We start from the raw sequence: 22,276 nt of genomic DNA, 5'->3' as shown, positions 1-22,276 counted from the left end.
TCCTCAACTCCCCCAACAACCTTCCCCAGCTTTCTTTCCCCCTTCAAAATAAGGCTAGAATTGCATTACAATGCAATTCCAGTATAATGAAACCCTCCCCGAGTCATAGAATCATAGAATCATAGAATCATAGAGTTGGAAGGGGCCATACAGGCCATCTAGTCCAACCCCCTGCTCAACGCAGGATCAGCCCTAAGCATCCTAAAGCATCCAAGAAAAGTGTGTATCCAACCTTTGCTTGAAGACTGCCAGTGAGGGGGAGCTCACCACCTCCTTAGGCAGCCTATTCCACTGCTGAACTACTCTGTGAAAGATTTTTTCCTGATATCTAGCCTATATCGTTGTACTTGAAGTTTAAACCCATTATTGCGTGTCCTCTCCTCTGCAGCCAACAGAAACAGCATCCTGCCCTCCTCCAAGTGACAACCTTTCAAATACTTAAAGAGGGCTATCATGTCCCCTCTCAACCTCCTTTTCTCCAGGCTGAACATTCCCAAGTCCCTCAACCTATCTTCATAGGGCTTGGTCCCTTGGCCCCAGATCATCTTCGTCGCTCTCCTCTGTACCCTTTCAATTTTATCGATGTCCTTCTTGAAGTGAGGCCTCCAGAACAGCACACAGTACTCCAGGTGTGGTCTGACCAGTGCTGTATACAATGGGACTATGACATCTTGTGATTTTGATGTGATGCCTCTGTTGATACAGCTCTGTTTGTCCCCCCCTCTTTCCAGGGAGGGAAATGCTTGCTCACGTTGGTTGGCAGAGGGGGTACATGGAGCTTGCCTACATGGCGTGCCTTTGTTCGCTGACCCAAGGTTGTGCAGAGCTTCTTTAATGGGATTCCAGCCCTTTAAAACAAAAATCTCAGAATGATTTCAGACTTGGAAGGGGGTTGCTCAAATATCACAAAATGACACAGGAAGATGTTTGGGGAGTTTTCACCACATGACAATGATTGACACCTAAAACAAACTGCAGGCAGTTTTGACTTCCTGTCCCTCAGCTCTCCCTCGTGTATACAACCCCTGGGGACACAGGGGGAGAGCGGGGCATGGACTTCCCGGGTGGTCCTGGGAAACAACGGGACAACTATCCCTGAGCCAAAAACCAGGGGGCCGTGCAGCACAATGCCTCCCACCTGGCAGACGTCTCTGTGTATGATTCCCCTTGATTCCAGTGCTGCACTTTGGGACAATGTTGAAACAGGAAGGTAATGGGCACTGAGGGCCTGATTACTGAGGGCCTGTGTCTGGTCCTGGGTCCTGTGGACCGAATCTTATTCTAAGGGGTGTGGGGGCCCAATTCAGATCAGGACTATGATATCTGAGGAGAGGGAACTTAAACTTTCCCCCAACTGTATTCCACCCCCACCCCCCAAACCTGTGACATCTCTGAGGAGCTATTTGCCCTGTTTCAAGATGGTTTTGGAGGAACACTGGACAATTATATGCCATGGTCCTGATCCAACTCAGGCTCCCGCTTTCTGGGAATTGAATTCAAAACGTGGAATTTCCAGGCAGCACACATCTAATCCACAGAAACCAGGGTAAACCCATAAAGGATGTATCCGGTCTTTAGGCTCAATCCTGTAAGACAATAATAGCCTTTCTCCCCTTTTTATATCGTCAACCACATATTTGTCGCAAACGTGGTAACCACATCTCAGTCACCACCATATTCCTTCCCCTCAGACTCTGGGCTCAAAAAAACTTGGAAATTTGAGGCTAAACCCTGGGAAGGTGGGTATAGGGAAGGGGAGGGGGGGACTTGGCAGAGTATAATGCCACAGTCCAGCTTCCAAAGCAGCCATTTTCTCAAGCAGAAGTGAAATAAATGTTTTAGATAAATAAATAATAGATTAACAAGTCTGTAGTCTGGAGAACTGTTTTAATTCCAGGAAATATCCAGGCCCCACCTGGAGGTTGTCAACCCTACTAAGGTTGTGCCTAATGGATCTTTCTGGCAAGTCCCAACAAAACTGCTATATGCTGTTGAAGGTGTCTGTAGGATCTTTGCAGTGCCTGTATGGCCACATGTCCCTATGGCCAATCCACTAGAGGTTTTTCATCCCAGATCCTCATTTTTTTCCTACCACAACATCTATCCCAACTACTTCAGATTACAAAGGATGCAGACATTAAATGGAAAAGAAACATGAAAGAGTCAAAAAGGGGGACATGGATGCAAAGGAATACGAGGTTTGAAGCTGAGAGGTCCCAACGATATTATGATTTCAAAATGGGTGGAAGGTTTTGTTGGGATCTCTTGCCAAGAGAAAAGGGGTTAGTGAGATGGATGCTGATATTGGAACAGAAAGCTTCATTCTTATGATTTCTCAGAAGATCTATGCACAGAGCTTTGCTATAGCCCAGAACACACAGAGGAAAGGCACAGGTTTCACAGAAAGAGTCTTTTCCTATTCTGTGTGTACACTGCTCTTCTAAAGGTTTACTGGAATACAGCTGGACTCCCTGCTGCAGGATGTACTGAAAGTCAGACACACGCTCCAGATTCTAAGAAAAGCATTTCTTTTTTTAAGAAAAACCGCAGAAATATGCGGTTTTCCTCCCCTGCCCCAGCTTTGCTTTCTGATTTGTTTCTGAAGCCAGTTTATGGTAGTGTTTTAGTTATAAATGCCATTTACGCAGTCACACTTACACACACTCAAAAGTAGACTGAATGAAGGTGATCTCATCCCAAATAAACATAGCAAAGGACAGACAGGAAGTCTCTAACCTAGAGTAAACTGGCATGTAACCTTTTTCTGAAACCCTGTTCAAGCAAGGGAGGCTGGAAAGCAAACAAGGAGGGAATTCTGCTGAAGGTCCAAGAGTGCTTGCCGTTTGCAAAGAATGAAAAGGCAAGCTGCCGCAGGAGATGCTTGATGAATGATGATATTGGGAAGCATTCCTGCACCCTATACCACACACAATGGGATCCAAAGAAGAGCATAGCTAGTTTTGTAAGTCCAAAAGACCTCCCTTTGCTGTCTTAGAAAACTTTTGAAAACAATTTGTGATGTAGGAAAGAGCAAGTCTATTGTTCAAAGAAAGTGTGGGGGGAGTTGTTGGATATATTGTAATTTAAACGTAGCAGAGTTAATATATAAATGATGAGACCAGGCAAGGCAATATTATTACAGTAAATTAAAAAGTATTTTACTAGACTACCAGGATAGGGGAACTTGGAAATAAAACAAAGAAATACATAGCTTCCTATAGCTCATGATAGAGCTTAGCTGTTTCATGGTTGAATTCCAAGATGGATCTCCCTCTGCTCAAAACAATTCCAGAGAACAAAGGTATGAAGGAGAATTGCTTGACCATTTCCACATGAGGAAACTGCCCCTGGACAGCCTTTGAATATTGGCAGCTTTTAGAATCCTCTCCATATGATGTCGCCTGCATCCTGAGGCTGTCAAGGAGCTGGGTCAAGTTTTGGCCATTTTTAACTAGTAATGAGGGAGATCGCCAAAACTGGATTTACCACCCTCAATCGCACATCCCATCAGTGAGCAGCCAGCAAGCAACCAGAGGCAAGCTCATATGGAGGTAGAAAGGCACAACAGTCTCTGTAGCATTGTCCCATCCTTGCACCCACCCTCCCTTCTCCATTTCCTGCTCCAAGTAATTTTTTTAAATGGGGTGGTCCACATTGTGGTGCGACCACAAAGGTAAAATACATTATCAAAGATAAAACAAAATCTTCTTTAAAGTGTCCACAGTCTTTTTGGGATCAGGCAAGGAAAACACAGCCCATTTTCTGTTTTCTGGAGGTGGGGAATGAGCTGGGGAAGGGGGGGCAAGTGATCCAGCAGCCTTCTGCCAATCATACAGGGGTCTGAGTACTTTGTTTTTAAGCCAATCATTTACACAAAATGTCTTTTTAGGCTTCAGTTACCATGTCCAGCCTTCTCACAACTCAGGTAAAAACAGTCCCGTTTGTGTTTTCTGGAGGTAGGAAATGAGCTGGGAAAGATGGGGGCGGGGCGGGAGATCAAGTGTCCTTCCTCCCGATCATACAGCGGTCTGAGCACTGCATATACAAGTGCATATGCAAGTGCATACAAGTGCATATGCAGTGTAATGAAAATGGCTTCTCTCCTCTTTAGCATTATGGAATGGCCCACATCCTGGTTTGTTTGTTTATTTCATTTTTATACCACTCTCCCTTGTGGCTCAGGCTGGTTCACAGGGAACATGAAAACCAATAATTAGAAGAAGAAGAAGTATTGGTTCTTATATGCCACTTTTCTCTACCTGAAGGAGTCTCAAAGTGGCTTACATTTGCCTTCCCTTTCTTCTCCCTACAACAGACACCCTGTGAGGTAGGTGAGGCTGAGAAAGCCCTGATATCACTGCTTGGTCAGAACAGCTTTATCAGTGCTGTGGCCAGCCCAAGGCCACCCAGCTGGTTGCACATAGAAGTCTGCACTCCTAACCACTACACCAACACTATGCCAAGACATATACAATATGAATACAGGAACTGCAATAAGATCAGTAGCATTGAACAATGAATATTTAATTTTCTACTGTTTAATTAGGACCTACCAATGGCCTATTTTGTTTGGGGCCAATGACCCCATAACATCTAACAGGGCCACCCTGATAAACACCCCCCTACAGAAACATCCTAATCTGGAAAAGATCTACTGACAGAGAACAATGCTGGGAAACATGATAATAATGGATTCTGCTATTGGCTATAGATGCTGTTATAAATGGCTGTATGTGGTACACCATCCTGAGCTGAATAAATAAAAATAGTAATCATTATATGAGCCCTCTAAATCTCATTTTATCCTTACTTTCCTAATGAACCAATTGAAAATACAGCCACATAGATGCACCTCTGTTTGGTGCTCTCTATGCATGAAATATCTTTCCATGTGACTCAGGCAATACTCAGCAAAGTTATATTGACCTGTTGAAATTTCCCAAACTACATAAGGAAATGAAATTTTCAGGTTATTCCAACACTAAGGATTGTGTGTGGGAATGTAGACCTATGCTTGAAAGGAACAAAATTAAGCACTTATTTCATAAGAGTGGAGAGAAGTCCAGATCCAAAGTCCAGTGTTTATCTTCCAGGCCTTGACAATAATGTGTGGCTCTTCAACTTTTTATAGAACCTCACCCACAGAAAAGATGTGTGGCCACATTTTGGTTTTATATTAGTTCTGTGACCATTTAATTCTAATAGAACCTATCTTTTATATCTCTATTTAGACCTTCTGATCAGAATTTCCTTAAGAATCTAAGAGCTTTCTTGTAGAATTAAATGAAGGCTAAGGGCTGCCAAGCTCATGATCGGGGCAAGGACTCCAGCACACTGAACTCACCAGCATCATGAGCATGATAATATCACTTCCAGGGGGAAACTGGAAATGATGGTGGCAGTTCTAGGACTCGAAGGAAATTCTCTGGTTCCTTATGCTATCACGGTTGCTTTCAGGGGGGTTTTCCTCCACAAGTGACATCATTATGTTCTCAATGCCACCACCATTATGTTCCTCCTGACCCACCATATCCCTACTCCCAGCCCTCCCTCCAGTTGTCAGGTTCAGCCTGGCAAACCTACTCCAATGTTATTTCCAAAAGTGCCTAGCCAGAGAACTCTTGTCATTCACAAGCCAAGCATACAATGACTACATCAGGCAGTCTCAACCAGGGTTTTATGAAACGCCGGGGTTTCTTAACAGCCCTGGGAGGTTTTCCTTAATCGGTGGGACTTAATTATTTTTATGTATTTTAAACATTTGTTAAACATTTGTTGAGAGATATGACCATATAAGGTCATGTCAACACCCCCTCCCAAAAATGGCCAATGATGGGCCTGGATGGGGTGGGAAGGGGAGGGACCCCTGGTGGGTGTGTACACAGCTATGCTTGTCAACTATATTCAGCACAATTGAACCACTTCTGGGGTCTCTTGAAACCTGAAGAACATTTCAGGGGTTTCTCAATGATAAAAAAGTTGAGAAAGGCTGAACTATATGTTACATGTTGACCTCTCCCACATGGTTTGATATAAGAAGGGCCCTGCTCTTGTGTACAGATGTGAATTTGTCTAATCCTTTCAAAAACCCATCTAACCTACTGGCCATCACCCCATCTTGTGATAGTCAATCCAGGAATGCAGCTGTATTGCAACCATGCTGGATTTTTTTTTTTTTTTTTTTTAGTCTTTCCTCCAACAGACCAAGAAACAATAAGAACAGGCGCAGCTACAAGGCAGGAAACAACCAACTGAAATGAAAAGAACCTGGCATCATTCCTTCATTAGGAGCTCTCTGGAAACATATTGCGTGTAGCCAGTGTAGCTTTTGAAAGGATGTGTGTTTGGGAGCCCATGCCAGAAATGAGCTTAGCGTAAATGAGCTATTAAACTTGGACATCCTGATGAAAAAATATTTACAGAGGAAACTCCTTAAATGGATATGTGCCAGTGGAATAACCCTAGTTACAGCTGACTACGTAAGTAAACTTGGGTGGCACCCTCACTTTCCACAACCTATGGCACTCATCTGTGCAATGACATTTGTACAGACAAGTAATAAATGCTGAGCAAACTTAAATGGACTCTGGGGAATGGTAGAGGACAGGAAGGCCTGGAGGATCATTGTCCATGGGGTCGCGATGGGTCGGACACGACTTCGCACCTAACAACAACAACAAGCCCCCAGTGCTACTGAAAATGGCAAAGACCAGTTATATTGAAGCAGAATTATCTAGGGGAGGTTTAGTTCAGCCCTGTCCCTCTTATTGGTGTGTCTTGATTTGCAGCTACACTAAGGATGCACATACCGCCCCCCCCCCCCCGACTCTCAGGAATATATTCTGATGCTAGGCGGAAGAATGTCAAACCAATCTCCTTCATATTGTTTTTCACCTTATGTGGAATGCAGGATGCCTTGATCAACATCTGAGAAGCCCTGCAAAGTCATAAAGGCCTTGGGGTTCCAGACTGGTTTCTTGTTTATGGTGACAAAAAGAGCTGACCCAGAGAGAATGCTCCTCTTCCCTCTAGGCAGGAAGAGAAGGATTGTCTCTAGCTCTACTCTTCTGGCAGAATGAAATGTTTTCAGAAGCAAATAATATTTCTTGAAAATAATTTTAACTGGTAGCTATTCAAAGCTTATTTTGGAAGGATTCACTAGTCTGAACACATTTGGAGTAATTCTGTAAAGATTATTGGGTCAGAATAAACTATGTTACAATTTACATTTTTTTCCTATTGTTTGCCTATCACAGGATTTTCTCAAGCCTCCAGGTGGGACCTGGGGATCCTTGGGGATTACAGTACATCTCCAAACTACAGTACATCTCCATGCTACAGAGATCAGTTTCCTCTGGAGACAATGGATGCTTTGGATGCTGGCCTTTATGGCATTGTACCCCACTGAGATCCCTGTCCTCCCCAAGCTCCATCTCCAAATCTCCAGGAGCTTCCCAGCCTGGATCTGGCAGCTCTAACCCCACCCCTGCCAGTAACCAGCAGGAACCAGGCAACCCTACCTGGACTGAGTTAATAAAAGTTTGGGGATGTGCACCTGAGTATGTTTGGATACAGCACAGGGTAGCACACAAGGGAACTCAAACCCAAGCAGAAACCCTCCCACCTGGGAGGATAAGAGTTAAAAATCTCAACACTCAAGGGCCAAAAAATGGGGAGGGGGTAACGACACAAAAGGTTCCTTGACAAGCCTCTGCTTCAAAATTCCAACTTGGTTTGTGTCTATTCCTTGGAACAGAATGCAAAGATAAAACATGTGGCTTATTCAATTGAGCCTTGGTTTTCTCCCTTTTCTTAGTATGTAATATTACTGCCATGTTTTGATATCATTTACCAGTGCTCCTATGCTCTAGTGAAGTGTTCTAGCAAATAAATAAATAGCAACTCACATGTATACACATAGCCACTATCTGTACTGCCAACTGTGGATAGCAAAAAAAAAAAGGGGGGGCAAAGTTTGAATGGGGGTGGCTACCCAAATACAACAAGAAAGGGGCAGGCAAGGGGGAAATGCAAGGCCTCACACACGCACGCAGAGTCCCCACTTCTTCTCAGGTACTTGCAGGTGAGGAAACCAAGAAAGAGAGGGGTGGAAGATCATCATGCAAGCTATAGGGCTGCCAGGCCCCAGTTGAGGCCTTGGGATCCCTCAGTTTGCTGCCTTTCCCCTCACTTCAGGGGTTTAAGAAACCAGAAGAAATCCCCCCTCTCCCCAAAAATGGGGAATAAACCTTGAAAAAAAAATGTACTTCTATGTCACTCAGAAGTGACATAGGGACATTGGTGACTGGAGAGAGATGCTTTGGTTTTGGAGCAGAACTTGATGGGAAGCAAGGAGTTGCAGGGCTGGAGCCAGCAACCAACATGTGAAATGTTTACAGTTCTTCCTTGCTTTCCCTCTTCCAAGGAGCCCCTTCTGATTCCAGGAAAATTGATTTCATGGGACCTAGCGGGGTGTAGTGGTTAAGAGTGGCAGTTTCTAATCTGGCAAGCTGGGTTTGATTCCTCACTCCTCCACATGCAGCCAGCTGGGTGACCTTGGGCTAGTCATAGTCCTGTTAGACCTGTTCTGGCTGAGCAGTAATATCAGGGCTCTCTCAGCCTCACCCACCTCACAGGGTGTCTGTTGTGGGGAGAGGAAAGGGAAGGCAAATGTAAGCTGCTTAGAGACATTTCCTGGTAGAAAAAAGCAGCATATAAGAACCAACTCTTCTTCTTCTATGGCTAGCAGCAGGATGGGAGAAGGTGGTGTAGCCCAGTGGTCCGCAACCTGCGGGCCGCGGCCCAGTGGCGGGCCGCGAAGGCCATGGCGCCGGGCTGCGGTTCCCTCTCCCCGCCCCCCCGCGCAGTAAAAAAATTCCCGGGCCGCAAGCTTGCGGCCCAGGAAGGTTTTTACTGTGGGAGGGGGGGGGAGAGGGAATCAGGGCCGCGCCCGCGCGTCACACATGGGCGTCAGGGCAGCGCGTCACGCATGCACCATGCGCTGCCAAAATCGTGCATGTGCGGCACTTCGCATGGTGCATGTGCGCATGCACGGCCTGGCCGTGCATGCGCAATGCGTGGGCAGGGCAGTTGCCCTGCCGGTCCCCAGCCTAAAAAAGGTTGGGGACCACTGGTGTAGCCAACCTCCTTCTTCCATTCATGCAACTCCACAGGGTCCAAACCACATCCTGCTTGCCCCATAAACTCTCAAGTGCCAAACCCTTCATTTATTATTGGTCACAAAAACAAACAAACAAACAAAAAAACTAGTGGGATTATTTTAGTTTGGGATTTAAACTTTAATTGACTAATTATATTGGCCAATCTCACTTTGGACTCCAAACCTCACCAGCAGGATTATTAATTTCAGTGGGATTTATTTCCAAGGAAGTATTGTTTAGGGCCAAAAAAAATCTATACCCAATAAATATGTAGGACAACAGAAACAAGACATACAGCCTTACTAGAATATGGATGGTTTTTATGAAAGCTTTCCTTTCCTATGGACCCACACAGGGGAGTTCATAGGGGCATGACAACTCATCCCCCACTGCCACACTGTGTCCAGTTCTGGAGAAAGGAGCACAGCCACTGTAAGGCTGTCCCCTGGATCCTGGTCCTAGTGAGGCCGCAGGCTAACAACTCATGGTCGAACACATCAAACACAGCCGACAGATCTAACATCGTGAGGGCAGTCAAGAAGTCCCCATCTAGGTGGCACTGGAGATTGTCCATCAGTGACCAGCACTGTCTCTACCCCATAGCCAGGACAGAAGCCAGACTGATATGGGTCGAGCACCAATGTTTCCTCCAAGAATGCCAGGCGCCAGTCCACCATAGCCTTCTCAACTACCTTACCCAGAAACGCAAGATGCAAGACTGGGCAGCAGTTGGCTGGGTCTCGCAGGTTCAGGGATGGTTTCTTTAACAAGGGACAGACCACTGCCCCCTTCAGCACCTCTGAAAACTTCCCAGTAGCCAGGGAGAGGTTGAGAATATTCCCCAGAGGGCCTCCTATCTGCTGGTTGCTCATCTTGAGCAACCAAGATGAACAGGGATCAAGAGGGCAAGTGGTCACCCTCACTGACCCCACCAAGTTGTCCAGTTCCAGAGAATTGCCTGAAGCCATCAAATGTAACCCCCCCCCCCTAAGATGGCCAAGGGGACTCCAGTTTCCTTTCTGTAGCAATTGTATCAGGAAGTTCCCAGTGGAGCGACAAGACTTTAGCTGTGAAAAAGCTTGCTAAGGCCTCACAGCCTAATTCCAATTGACTAGAATTTTGGCACCCTTCCTCAAGGGAAGTAAGTGGTCAAACTACCCTAAATAAATGTGCTGCATGAGAGCTCACAAATGCAATTTCAGCAGTGAAAACTCTCATTTTGCCACCTTCACCACCATCTCATATACCTTCATAAGCATGTGGTAAGAGAGCCAGCTTGGTGTAGCGGTTAGGAGTGCCGACTTCTAATCTGGCAAGCTGGGTTCGATTCTGCACTCCCCCACATACAGCCTGTTGGGTGACCTTGGGCTCACAACAGCACTGATAGAGCTGTTCTGACCAAGCAGTAATATCAGGGCTTTCTCAACCTCACCTACCTCACAGGGTGTCTGTTGTGGGGAGAGGAAAGGGAAGGTGAATGTAAGCCACTTTGAGACTGATTCTGGTAGAAGAAAGTGGCGTATATGAACCAACCCTTCTTCTTAAGATACTCTTGCCTCTTCATTGTGAGTCCACCTCCACCCTCACTCTAGCCATCTCACAGCCCTCTTCCTCTCATGCAGCTCCACCATATACCACAGGCCCATTTGAGTTGAGGGCAGAGAGGACACCAAGGAGCCAGTCCTCCAACTGTGTTGCCAGTGAGTCACTAGGAGGCATCAGGTCTCACAGAGCAGTCAGGAATCCAATGGGATCTGTAAGTCTTCATGGCTGGGCTAAAATACACCGATTGCCCAAGTGGGGAACAGGTAGTACCCTGAGCCTGGCCTTCAGAGCATGGTGGTCTGACCATGGGACCTCATCAGTCACCATCAGATCCACCTTGACTCCAGCCCCAAAGATCAAGTTGAGAGTGTGACCGGTCTGGTGGATAGGACCAGTAACAAATTGCTAGAATCCCTGTGTCACCATGGTCGACACCAGGTCAGAACCAGACCTAGAGGAGGGTGAATCAGCATGGACATTGAAATCCCCCAGAATCACAAGTCTTGGGTACTGCAACTCCCTGGCCACCTCTGCCTCCAGGAGGCTCAACAGGGCAGCCAGTGGTGTGCTGGGTGAACAGTACACCAACCAGATGACCAAGCTGTCTACTAAACCCCACTCAATGTTGATACACTCCACTCCCAAGATCAATAGTGCAGGGAGAGTCTTGTAGGAGAAGACCTCCTGGGTAAGGATCATCCCCCCCCTTGCCATGGAGCTGGGATCAGTGAAGGACCAAAAATACAGACAGAGCAAGATCTTTCAGTGCAACTGTTTCATCCTATTGTGCCCAGGTTTCAGTCACACATGCCAGGTCTGCCCCCTGCCCTATGAAATATTGTCACAGAGTAAAGGACTGTCACCACATTGAGCTCACCCGGATTTCTCCCTTCTCCTCTCCGGACTGCTGATGGTCACCTGGTGGCAGCAGCCACCTCTGCCAGGTCTGCAGGTTCTCCCCAAGGCTCCAACAGCCCGAGAGAGGGTATGTGGGGCAAAGATTTTTCCCCAATGACCTTCTTCTCATTCCTGTGTAGAGTTCTTTTCTGTGGCCCACTGAAGGTCACATTGCTGAGTTGCTACCCGCCCCCCCCAAGACATCAAGGAGTCGCAAATGGGGGGGGGGGTATTTGCCAGGTATGATGATATAATTGCCGGGGACTGATGTTATTTATGTTTCAATGTTGGGGGGCAGCTTCCTTCCCTGGCCTCCGCTCTCATTGTTCCCTCGTGGTACAATCTGGGACACATCTCCAGCTTCCACCAACAAGATGCCAGTTGTTACTTTCAAGCAAGTCCATAAAATAGAGGGCATGAACCCTCAATTTTGGAACTCTAGGATGGAGCACTCAGATGCTGCCTCCTCATAAGCTGCCATGTTCTTTGGTAGAACAGCACTGTGTTCTTCCTTCTTTTGAAATGCCACAAGAGAAACATACTAGCCTTGCTTCTTTGAAATTAGTGCTGGCTCTTTTTGGTCCCTTGCGCTAAGAAGGCAGCCTCTGCACTTCCTCTGTTCCTCCATTCCCCAATCTATTTGGCAGCAGTATTTAGAGACCTGTGAAAAGAAGATTCAAGAGTTGCTCAAATGCCAAAACTCAGAGCTCAGAGAACAAAGCAGCCACAAATGACTGAAAGTCTAAGCCCATCTGCAAATTACACAGCATTCTCTAAAGAGTGTCTAATTGAAGGAGAGGAGCTAAGTTGGTAGCCTGTGTCTTCCAGAGACAAAGTCATGTGAGGATTTTGTCATCTTTTGTCAGGTCAAAGCAATTAAAACACAAACAAACACTGTATGATGTGGACTGAGAATCTCTGGTCCCCTCTCCTGCAGAAAGCAATGACTGAATTTAGTAACTGTTGCTGGCTACACCTTGTACATCTGCTTAGCTCTGTTTCCACATGACCTAATTAATTCTGGAGAGTTTTCAAGTTCTTCAACACCAGAAGAATGGTTCATCTTATTGAGTCATTTGAGTGTCAGTTTCTGAATTGCTACTGGGAATGGTAGCACATTCCCCCTCCTGACTTTTTTCTTGGCATATTATGTATTCTTTGACTCCCTCCCCTCTTTTGGCTTAACCTGCTGGTAAAATTATATGTAGGTGACTGGTTAAAGCTGGATTCCAGATATGTGCAGGGAGTCAGACCAAACGATGTAATGATCCCCTCGGACAGTGAAATTTTATGAATCTGTGGAAAAGAAAGGAAAACAGCTGATCTCTAAAATTGTTTCCTTTCCCAAACGGCATTTTGTCAATGTAAGAGAACTGTGACACAAAAAACTAACACAGTTTTTATTTATTTATTTATTTATTTTACTAGTAATCAAGCCCGCTGCAGCTAAATGCAGCGGGCGCTAGGGACTCACTGTGGGTGGGGGCTCCCTCGGCGGCGTTCTTCCGGCTGCGGCGGCGGTCCGATGGGGCGGTGGCTGCCCTGGGCGGCGTTCTTCAGCGGCGGCGGTCCGATGCAGGGAGGCCCCGGCAGCCGCGCTTCGCCTTGGACGGCGTTCTTCAGCAGCGGCGGCCTGACGCAGCGAGAGGCGCATCGCGCCTCTCGCTGCGTCGCGCCTCTCGCTGCATCGCGCCTCTTGCCGCGTCGCGCCTCTCGCCGCGTCAGGCCGCCAGGCAGGGAGCCCCCGGCAGCTGCGCTTCGCGCGACTGCCAGGGGCTCCCTCGGGTGGCCTGGCAGGGAGCCCCCAGCAGCCGCGCTCCGCTCGACTGCCAGGGGCTCCCTTGGGGGACTGCCGGGGGCTCCTCCGCGCGGCTCGCAGTTGCTGAGGCTGGGAATCGGAGGGACCAATCGGCAGGCACTTCGCGCCTGCCGATTGGTCCCTCCGATTGTCTGTCGTGAGGAAGGGTCCAATCCGGACCCTTCCTCATCACGGACAAATCCCACCTCGGCAGCCCTTAACCATTTATTTAGTCCGTGGCGCCCGTGGCGCCACGGGCGGTTTAAAGATTATTATATGTATATACCACCCTCCACGGGGGCTCAGGGCGGTTTACATAATAACATAAGAACAATACATGGAACAGTCTATAAAACATTTGAATAACCGTGCAATAATAACTGATTCTATACAATTGTTTCTATACAATTATATGTGAGAGGTGTGGAGATACTTGTGTGGAGACAAGGAGATACATAGGGAATCCTTTGTTTGCAGAAAAATAGAAAATCAGAATTTCTTGTTAACAGAAAACTAAATTGGGGGGTAACCACCTAAGAGATGCACAGATCGTGCAAACACCCCCTCCCCCCCCCAAAAAAAAATCCCTGTGTTCAGGCAGTGATCAGGGAGCCGAAAGGGAGAGTCAAAAATGAAGTGAGAGTTACACTGAAGAAAAAGTCCGTGCAGTTTAGATTTGGCAGCAAATTACTCAGCTATACCTGAATTATCCAAACCCTAGTATTGGTACTGGTATTTGGAGTACAGTCAAATCATTTCAGGCATGTATGCTTTTAAAGGGACAATGTCCCCTTAAATGCAACCTCAGTACCGGCACCAGAGGGCACTGAGCCAGGTGCTCTGATCAATCCTGATACTCTCCTGGAGTTACCAGGAGATCACTGGGAGATCAGGCCATTCATCCCTGGATAGATGAGCAGTCTGGGCCCAGCCAAGCTGATACCCAGCCATACTATGTCAAGCCCCTCGGCAAAACAGCTACCAGCTCAGAAAACTCACCAGAGGATCTGCACCACTGTCTCCAGGCATCCCCAGGTCAAGGCCCCAGGAAGCCCCCAAACAGCAGTGGCACAATAGACAATCTACCCTGACAGCTGTGAGATGATCAGCATGCTTGTTAGTGCACTGTCAGGGTAGATGGGAGCTAGGTAGACCAGCTTCCTCTGACAAAGATAAACTTCAGCTGCAGGCTGTCTGGCTGAGGCCTGCCCCACTCAGTTCTGGCTATTTCAGAAGGATCTTGAGACAACATCCTTCATGGGGACAACATATGTGTTACTCTGCCCGTCTTCCCAAATGACTCCTGTTCCGGTTTGCAATAGCAAAAACTCTGTTCCTGTGACTCTTGGGTTGGCGTGCAACCACGCTCCAGCTCTTCAAGCCTAGGGTTGCATTTCAATCACATTCTGGTTCTTCAACCCCCAGCTTTGCTTCTGACCAACTTCCAGGTCTTCGACCCTTGGCTTGGCTTTGACCCATTCCAGCTCTTCAACCCTTGACTTGGTTTCCTACCCTTTTCTGATCTTTGACCTTCAGCTTGGCTACTGACCACTTCTGAATTTGGTCTGTGTTTTGACTTTCTCTATGGCTTTGACTCCAGCCCGGCTTGACTCCCCACCCCTCCCGTTGGCTGTAAATGCTGACTTCTTTGGCTCCCAACCTCCCAAACTGGACTCCTCTGCACATTGTCAACCTCTCTGCCTCAGCACAATCACCCGGCTGAGTAGGTGCAGCCTGGCAGGGCAGCATAATAGATTCCATCTAAATGATTCATAGCCTGCCAAACACCTGATCCCACAGAGAATTCTCTCAGAGGGATCAACTGTTTGTTGGTTAGGGTGGCAGTTAAAACTGCCTGACAGCCAGGGACAGGCTTCTCTCCCTGAGTGGGCTTAAGCTGTGTAGGGGGAGGGCAGTCCAAACTGCCCGCTCCCCATGCAGTCTGACAGCCAGCTGATCTGGGAAAAGGCTTCTCTCTGTGGATGGGTTTGAGCCAACCCCCCCCCCCACATAGCCCACAGCCAGCACCTGCTGCTATAAGGCTGGATTGCCATCAAGGCATTCCAGCAGACCTTCACTTCCCTTTAAATTTCTTTCCAGCAGACCCCCTCTGATGCTGCAAAGCACAGGCTCTCAGCAGTTTTAGGGGCAGTATTTAGGGGTCTGTAGGGGCAGTATTTTAAGATCCCCCCAAAGGCTGCTTATACTCAGCTCTCCCTCCCCCCAACCCTTACCAGGTAGTGGAAAGCCAGGTTTCTGCAGCCTGGAATATATCTGGGGGAGGCATTTAAAGAGCACACCAAACAGCTGATCCTGAGGGGGCTATTTCTCCCCCTTCCTGGACTGTGGACACAGGAATCTAAGCAGCCTGGAAGAGGTTGCAGGAGGCATTTAAATCTCCACCTCTGACCGTTTCCAGGCTTCAGAGCTAGGTCTCTGCAGGCTTGACAGGGTCTGGGGGAGGCATTTAAGGAGCCCAGAAAACAGCTGATCCTTAGGATCAATGTGCTGAATCTTGATTCTGCTTAATCAAACCCAAATTGATTTGGGTTTCTCTGATTCAGCTGATTTAAACTGATGGGATGTGTGATTCAGCTTGAATAAGCCTGAAAAGTACTCAATTCAGCATTGACCTGCCAGAGCCAGTTTGTTGTAGTGGTTAGGAGTGCCGACTTCTAATCAGGCATGCCAGGTTCAATTCTGCGCTCCTCCACATGCATCCGGCTGGGTGACCTTGGGCTCACCACGGCACTGATAAAGCTGTTCTGACCGGGCAGTGATATCAGGGCTCTCTCAGCCTCACCCACTCCACAGGGTGTCTGTTGTGGGGAGAGGAATGGGAAGGCGACTGTAAGCCACTTTGAGCCTCCTTCGGGTAGGGAAAAACGGCATATAAGAACCAACTCTTCTTCTTCTTCTTCTTCAAGCCAAATTGTCCATTCCTAGAAGGTAGCAGAGAAGGGGAGAATATGAGACATTGACAGTAGTAGTGGAAAGGAGATCCTCATGGTTACTCATAGTTGTTTGTGCTTTATGAGAGCCAGCATGGTATAGTGGTTAAGAGATGTACTCTGATCTGGAGAACCTGGTTTGGTCCCCCACTCCTCCACATGCATTCAGCTGGGTGACCTTGGGCTTGTCACAGAGCAGTCCTCTTATAGCTCTTTCAGCCTCACCTACCCCACAGGGTACCTGTAGTGGGAAGAGAAAGGGAAAGGAGTTTGTATGCCAATTTAGGACTCCTTCATGTAGTGAAAAGCATGGTATAAAAAACAACTCTTGTTCATTTTTTATAAATTGTTTTCCCTCTAAATAATTCAGAGCATCTAACACACTGTACCCTGTATATTTCCCATTTAGGTAGACAGGTTCTCTTAGCTTCAAAAACAGAATTATATCCTATTCCTTTTAACCATTTTTTACTTTCCTGCCATTATTTTTTGTAGTTCAGTTGCTGCTTACTGCTGAAAATCTGGGTGAAGTGTACATAAAGAGCACGGAGTCTGGACAGTACTTGGCTATGGATGACAATGGGCTTTTGTATGGCTCGGTAAGTATGGGGCTTCTGTGGGAAAGGGCATGCGGAGTTTTTGAGATTTGCAGAAATCTTGCAGCACAGATAGCCCACAAGCAGCAATTAGATGGTGTTTGTTGTTTTTGTCACATGATTGCCACCCTTTGCCCAGGGTTATTTCTGGAAAAATAAATAGAATAATTTGAAACCACATTCCTAAAACATTTCAGATACTGGATTTCTTACTCAGAACAAATAATTGGACTGGCAGGCAGGCATCCCTGGCCCCAAGAAGGACCCGAATACTTAGCTTGGCTTAACATGGCCACAGCTTTATTAACACATAAATACTGAGTGTTGTCATGGCATAGGAGGAGACCCGTGGTCAGCCAACCTTGCTCCCTTTTTCCCCTAGCAGCCCCCAAGGGAATATTTCCTGTTTCCCTGCCAGAAACCTGGGTTCCCCTTGCTGCTAGGATCCTGCGCAAGGGAAGTCCCACCCGAAGTACTGAAGGGGGCACACACCTCCATCGGTCTTCTTCAGGTCACCTGGCAGTGCGAGCCCCTGGTGCCTTCCCCTTGGGCTTGGCCCTGCTCGCACCCTGCCACCTCTTACAGGGGGCCCTGATCTGGGGAGTCTGGGACACAGGCTGGGCTCCCCTCAGAAATAGGCTCCTCCCTATGCTAACCCACCAGCTGTGATGAACAGAGTAAGCATAACAAAACCAAACGGAACAATAGCCATAACACAGGGTGGGTGGGAAGCTGTCTGGCTGCAGCAATAGGCAAAAGAGGCCTGGCCTGTGCACATGGCACCTTATATAGGCCTCCCTGGCCTCTGTGGCGCAACACTTCTGCGTCATGCCACTGCTAGAGCATCATTTTTCAGCACGACTTCCTGCTGCCTGTGCCGCCTGGTAATTCAGGGCCTTTATATCACAGTGGTTGTCAAATCACAGAGGATGATGTCATTAGGTATCCTGAGCTGAATTTAGCCCTAGGATAAGTAGGCATCATATATGTTGCATGTGGTATTCATCCAGTACTTTAGGATGCTGGGAGAAGAGTGAGCAAACACACTGGCAGTCTTAATAATGAAGGAGTAAGATTAGGCAGCAGCAATCCCCCAGGGCTATCACTGGTAGGCCCAAAAGGTTGTTTTGTCACATTGGTCAACTGACGTATAGGCAGCTCTACAGCCTTGCCAGTTATGTGTTGTCACTGATAGGTTTCTTTGCCACTGATGACAATCCAGCCATAGTAACAAAGTACTCAGCTTTTTCATTTGTCTCCCTTTATGAAGACACAACCCTCTTTATTTTGTTTTCCAGCAATTACCAACAGAAGAATGTCTGTTTCTGGAAAGGCTAGAAGAAAACCATTATAATACATATACATCGAAGAAACACGCAGATAAGAACTGGTTTGTTGGCTTAAAAAAGGATGGAAAAAGTAAACTGGGACCACGGACACATTTTGGTCAAAAGGCTATACTTTTCCTTCCTCTGCCAGTATCTTCTGATTAGACAGTTGACCTCACAAAGTACAGTGTGTCCCTTAGGATCTCATAGGATTAACTACCTAGTAGCCTTTCCATTTCCTTCCCATTTATTCTGCCACTCTAGGGGGACATTAAAAAGTGAATGAGAGAGAGAGAGAGAGAGAGAGAGAGAGAGAGAGAGAGAACTATATAAAATATGCACCTACTGCTCACATAATACAGATGCATCCCATAATATGACCTCCAAAATGGACCAAGTGAAATATAATAACAAATTTAGAGTCCAGTGGCACCTTTAAAATCAACAGGGTATGAGCTTTTGTGCGGATGCACACTTCCTCAGATACAATGTCATGGAATGGAAGTAATCAATTCAATCTTGTAGGTACAGTGTGAGAGTAAATTAATATACAGCATAATGAAAATGGTTAACAGGTACCAGAGATAAATGGGGTGGGGGGACACAGCAATTTTTTTGTATTCACTTGAGATTTTATGGGAAACATTTGGCCACAGTAAAATGCAAATGTGTACATTAAGAGAATAATGGGAAACTGTTTCTGTTTACAGATCAGAGAAAAGCATATATATACCATTCCAAACTACACTGCAGCCAAATGTTCTACGTCAAAGAAGATGATGCTCCAATATTCTTCCATGCTTGAGAGGACAGGCAGGGGCCAGGAGGGCAAGGCCTCAGCTAACTCCTGTCATCATTTGGCTATCTAGTCACCCATTATTCTCTTAATTGGAGACCTATTTATTGAATCCAAGATTTTTTTCATGCAATTCAATTGCAAGTAAGCACAAACAAATCCCAAGTGCTGTTTCTTCCCATCTATCTCTGGTATCTGTTAACCATTTTCATCATGCTGTATGTTAATTTACCTTTATTTTTTATTATTATTATTTTTATACCGCCAGAGCACTCCCAGTGGTCTCGTGGTGGTTTACACAAGATAAAACTGTAAAAATACAATAAAGCTCATAAAACACTCCTTACAACAAGACAGACAGACAGACAGAGATGATGACCTATAATCATCCTTACTAGTATCCCTCCCCACCCCCCTGTTCAGCTGGAGGGCCAAACCTTCTTCTGCTGGGGCCAGATATAAAAGGCATCGAGGGGGATCCTCTGTTAGAAACATCGGGACTCCACCTTGGCCTTAACCATATGCCTGGCAGAAGAGCTCCGTTTTGCAGGCCCTGCAAAAAGTTGACGATTCTGGCAGCGTCCTTAGCTGTTCCAGGACCTCGTTCCACCAGGTTGGGGCCAGGACCGAAAAAGCCTTGGCCCTGGTCAAGGCCAGGCGGATGTCCCAGGGGCCTGGGACAACCAGTAAATTCATACTTGAAGAATGAAGAGCTCTGCGGGGGACATAAACAACTAAGCAGTCCCGCAGGTAAGTGGGACCCAGGCAACGTATAGCCTTAAAGGTCAATACCAGTACCTTGAATTTGACCTGGAAGCAGACTGGCAACCAGTGCAGATGTTGAAGCACCGGCATGGGCCCTCCATGACGTTTTAGTGAGGACCCTAGCAGCCGCATTTTGTACCAGCTGGAAGTGACAGTTGCATGGATCACTGTGGCAAAGTGATCAGAGGGCAGGTAGGGCACTAGTAGCTGCACTTGGCAAAGATAGAAAACGCCGTTTGGGCTACTCTTGTGACCTGAACCTCCATAGAAAGGGAGGTGTCAAAGGTCACTCCCAAATTCCTGGCAGTTAGCGCAGGTGTTAATTGCACACTGTCCAGGCATGAGACCTGCACTTCCTGGCCCTGCTCTCTTCTACCTAGCCACAGGACCTCTGTCTTGTAGGGGTGGAGTTTCACACCTTCATACTTGCCTATGTATGAATTGATTACTTCCACTCCATGACATTGTATCTGAGGAAGGTGTGTGCACACGAAAGCTCATACCTTGAATAAAACTTTGTTCATCTTAAAAGTGCCACTGGACTCTAAATTTGTTCTGCTGCTTCAGACCAACACAGCTACCCATTTGAATCTATCAAGTGAATTATAGTGATAGATAGCATGCACACACAGCTCCTACAGCCATACATAGCAAGGCTTCCCTTTTGGAAACATGTATTGAGTTATTATAATTTTCATAATCCTTATTTATCGTGTGGAAGCATAATCAATGACACTGAAGCTGGTCTTTCCTTTGAAAAAAAATAATGTGCTTTTTAGGACCAAAAACATAATCTTTTCTTCAAATAATATTGCTCTGGTTCTTGTGAATGTACTTATCAGGAAAAGTTGTATACTGTTTAAACTGTTCAATAATTTTAACTATAAATTATCAAAGTACTATATATAGTAATAAGGGGAAAATAAATCAGCTCTTATTTTAGTAATGAAAATGGCCAAATATTGAAAAACACAAAGTCCATAATAGAAGTGAGAGTATTATTCTGTAATTCAAATTAAAGAATGTGATCCACAACTTAGTTGCACTGTATTGATATTGCTTGCCTTCCTACACCAACTCAGCCAGCTGAACAAAGATCTGCTGACCAACACCTGCTCAGGGTCTCCAGCCTAAAGGAGGTGAAGTTGGCTTTGACCGAGGCCTTTTCCGCCCTGACCCCCGCCTAGTAGAATGAGGTCCCAGGAGAGATCACGGCCCTGCGAGGCCTAAATCAGTTCCACAGGGCCTGTAAAAGAGAGCTATTCCACCAGGCCTATAGCCGAGGCCAAAAATAACACCCACCAAGAAAGGCTGGTCTCAGCACAAGAGAGGAAGGTCAGCCCCCGAAAAAAAGACATAAAAGCAACAAAAAAACAAAAAACCATGTCGGAATTTTCACTGGCAAAACACCCCGTATTGAGTCTGCCATGAAAACGCTAGAGGGCGTCACCCCAAAGGTCAGACATGACTCAGTGCTTGCACGGGGGATCCCTTTACCTTTATTGCTGCTGCTGCTCCTAGGTAACCTGGGTATAAGAAAACATTTAAAACAATGTGTTCATTTTAAAAGGAGTCCTGTTAAACAGACCTTTTACCTAAAATCCTGCGTACTCACTATTAGAATTATGCATGATATCTCTCTCTGACATTCGGTGGTAGGCTCGACCTCCTATGGCAGCCATTTGGTGGTGGGCTTTGCATCCTTTGGCAGCCGCATTTTACTGGAGTCTACCACCCTACATCAGATTTCCAAATATATCCACAGACTCAAGGAAGTTGGGGACCCCTGCCACAGGCTACCTGAAATCAACGGGCAGCAAGACCCACGTGCTACATACATAACAAGTTCCAGCACTGCATTGATTGAGACTACCCCCTCCCCAGTTGAAATCCTGTTTTGTCATGAAGCTCACTAAATGATCTTAGGCCAGGCACTTCCACCCTCACAGCTTAATCTGCTTAATTGGCTGTGATGATAAAATGGTGGGAGGTAACCGTGTCTGCCTCTAGGGAAGGGTGGGATAAAAATTAAGTAACTAAAGACCATCAGTCGCATCCACCTGGAAATACCATGGAATCTGGGCTTTGAATCCAGTCTGATATCATTTATCCCATCAGGCAAAATATCACCGTCATCATCTATTTTAGTGATCCCCAACCTGTGGGCCGCGGACCACATGTGGTCCTTCGACTAATTGGAGGTGGGCCCCAAAGGACACCTTGTCTCTCCCCTACCCGGCCCTTTACTTCATCCCCCCCCCCAGCCCTTTACAACACACTTCATTTTTGTGGTGTGTCTGTATCTTATTTTGAAGGGATGTTTAAACATTACCATAGCGATCAGAGAGCGCTAGGGCAGTGGTTGAGAGTAGAGGAGTAAACTACCCCCCCCACCGGGCCTCAGTAAAAGGCGTTGAGTGGATCCCGGTGAGTGGTCCC

The 22,276-nt window shown here is 46.7% G+C and overlaps 1 protein-coding gene and 1 long non-coding RNA gene across 2 annotated transcripts in view; one reads left to right on the top strand and one right to left on the bottom strand.

The window, feature by feature from the left end:
• FGF1 (fibroblast growth factor 1) overlaps positions 1–21,273 on the top strand; it is a 95,038-nt gene extending 73,765 nt beyond the window's left edge. Inside the window, exons 3-4 of the mRNA XM_077326938.1 lie at positions 16,848–16,951; positions 18,247–21,273. Coding sequence (XP_077183053.1) covers positions 16,848–16,951; positions 18,247–18,441 — 299 coding nt within the window. The 3' untranslated portion in view covers positions 18,442–21,273. The remainder of the gene's footprint in view (positions 1–16,847; positions 16,952–18,246) is intronic.
• LOC143832466 (uncharacterized) lies at positions 104–16,087 on the bottom strand. Its single transcript, XR_013229273.1, has 3 exons — positions 16,035–16,087; positions 11,584–12,264; positions 104–848 (listed from the first exon to the last, which is right to left on the bottom strand). It is a non-coding gene; the product is annotated as an uncharacterized LOC143832466 (long non-coding RNA).
• Positions 21,274–22,276: the final 1,003 nt, after the last annotated feature.

The sequence above is a fragment of the Paroedura picta genome, chromosome 3 (genome assembly GCF_049243985.1).
Source record: "Paroedura picta isolate Pp20150507F chromosome 3, Ppicta_v3.0, whole genome shotgun sequence".
Classification (NCBI taxonomy): domain Eukaryota; kingdom Metazoa; phylum Chordata; class Lepidosauria; order Squamata; family Gekkonidae; genus Paroedura; species Paroedura picta.
The sequence above is the reverse complement of the archived record's forward strand: the minus strand, read 5'-3'. Positions and strand labels throughout refer to the sequence as shown.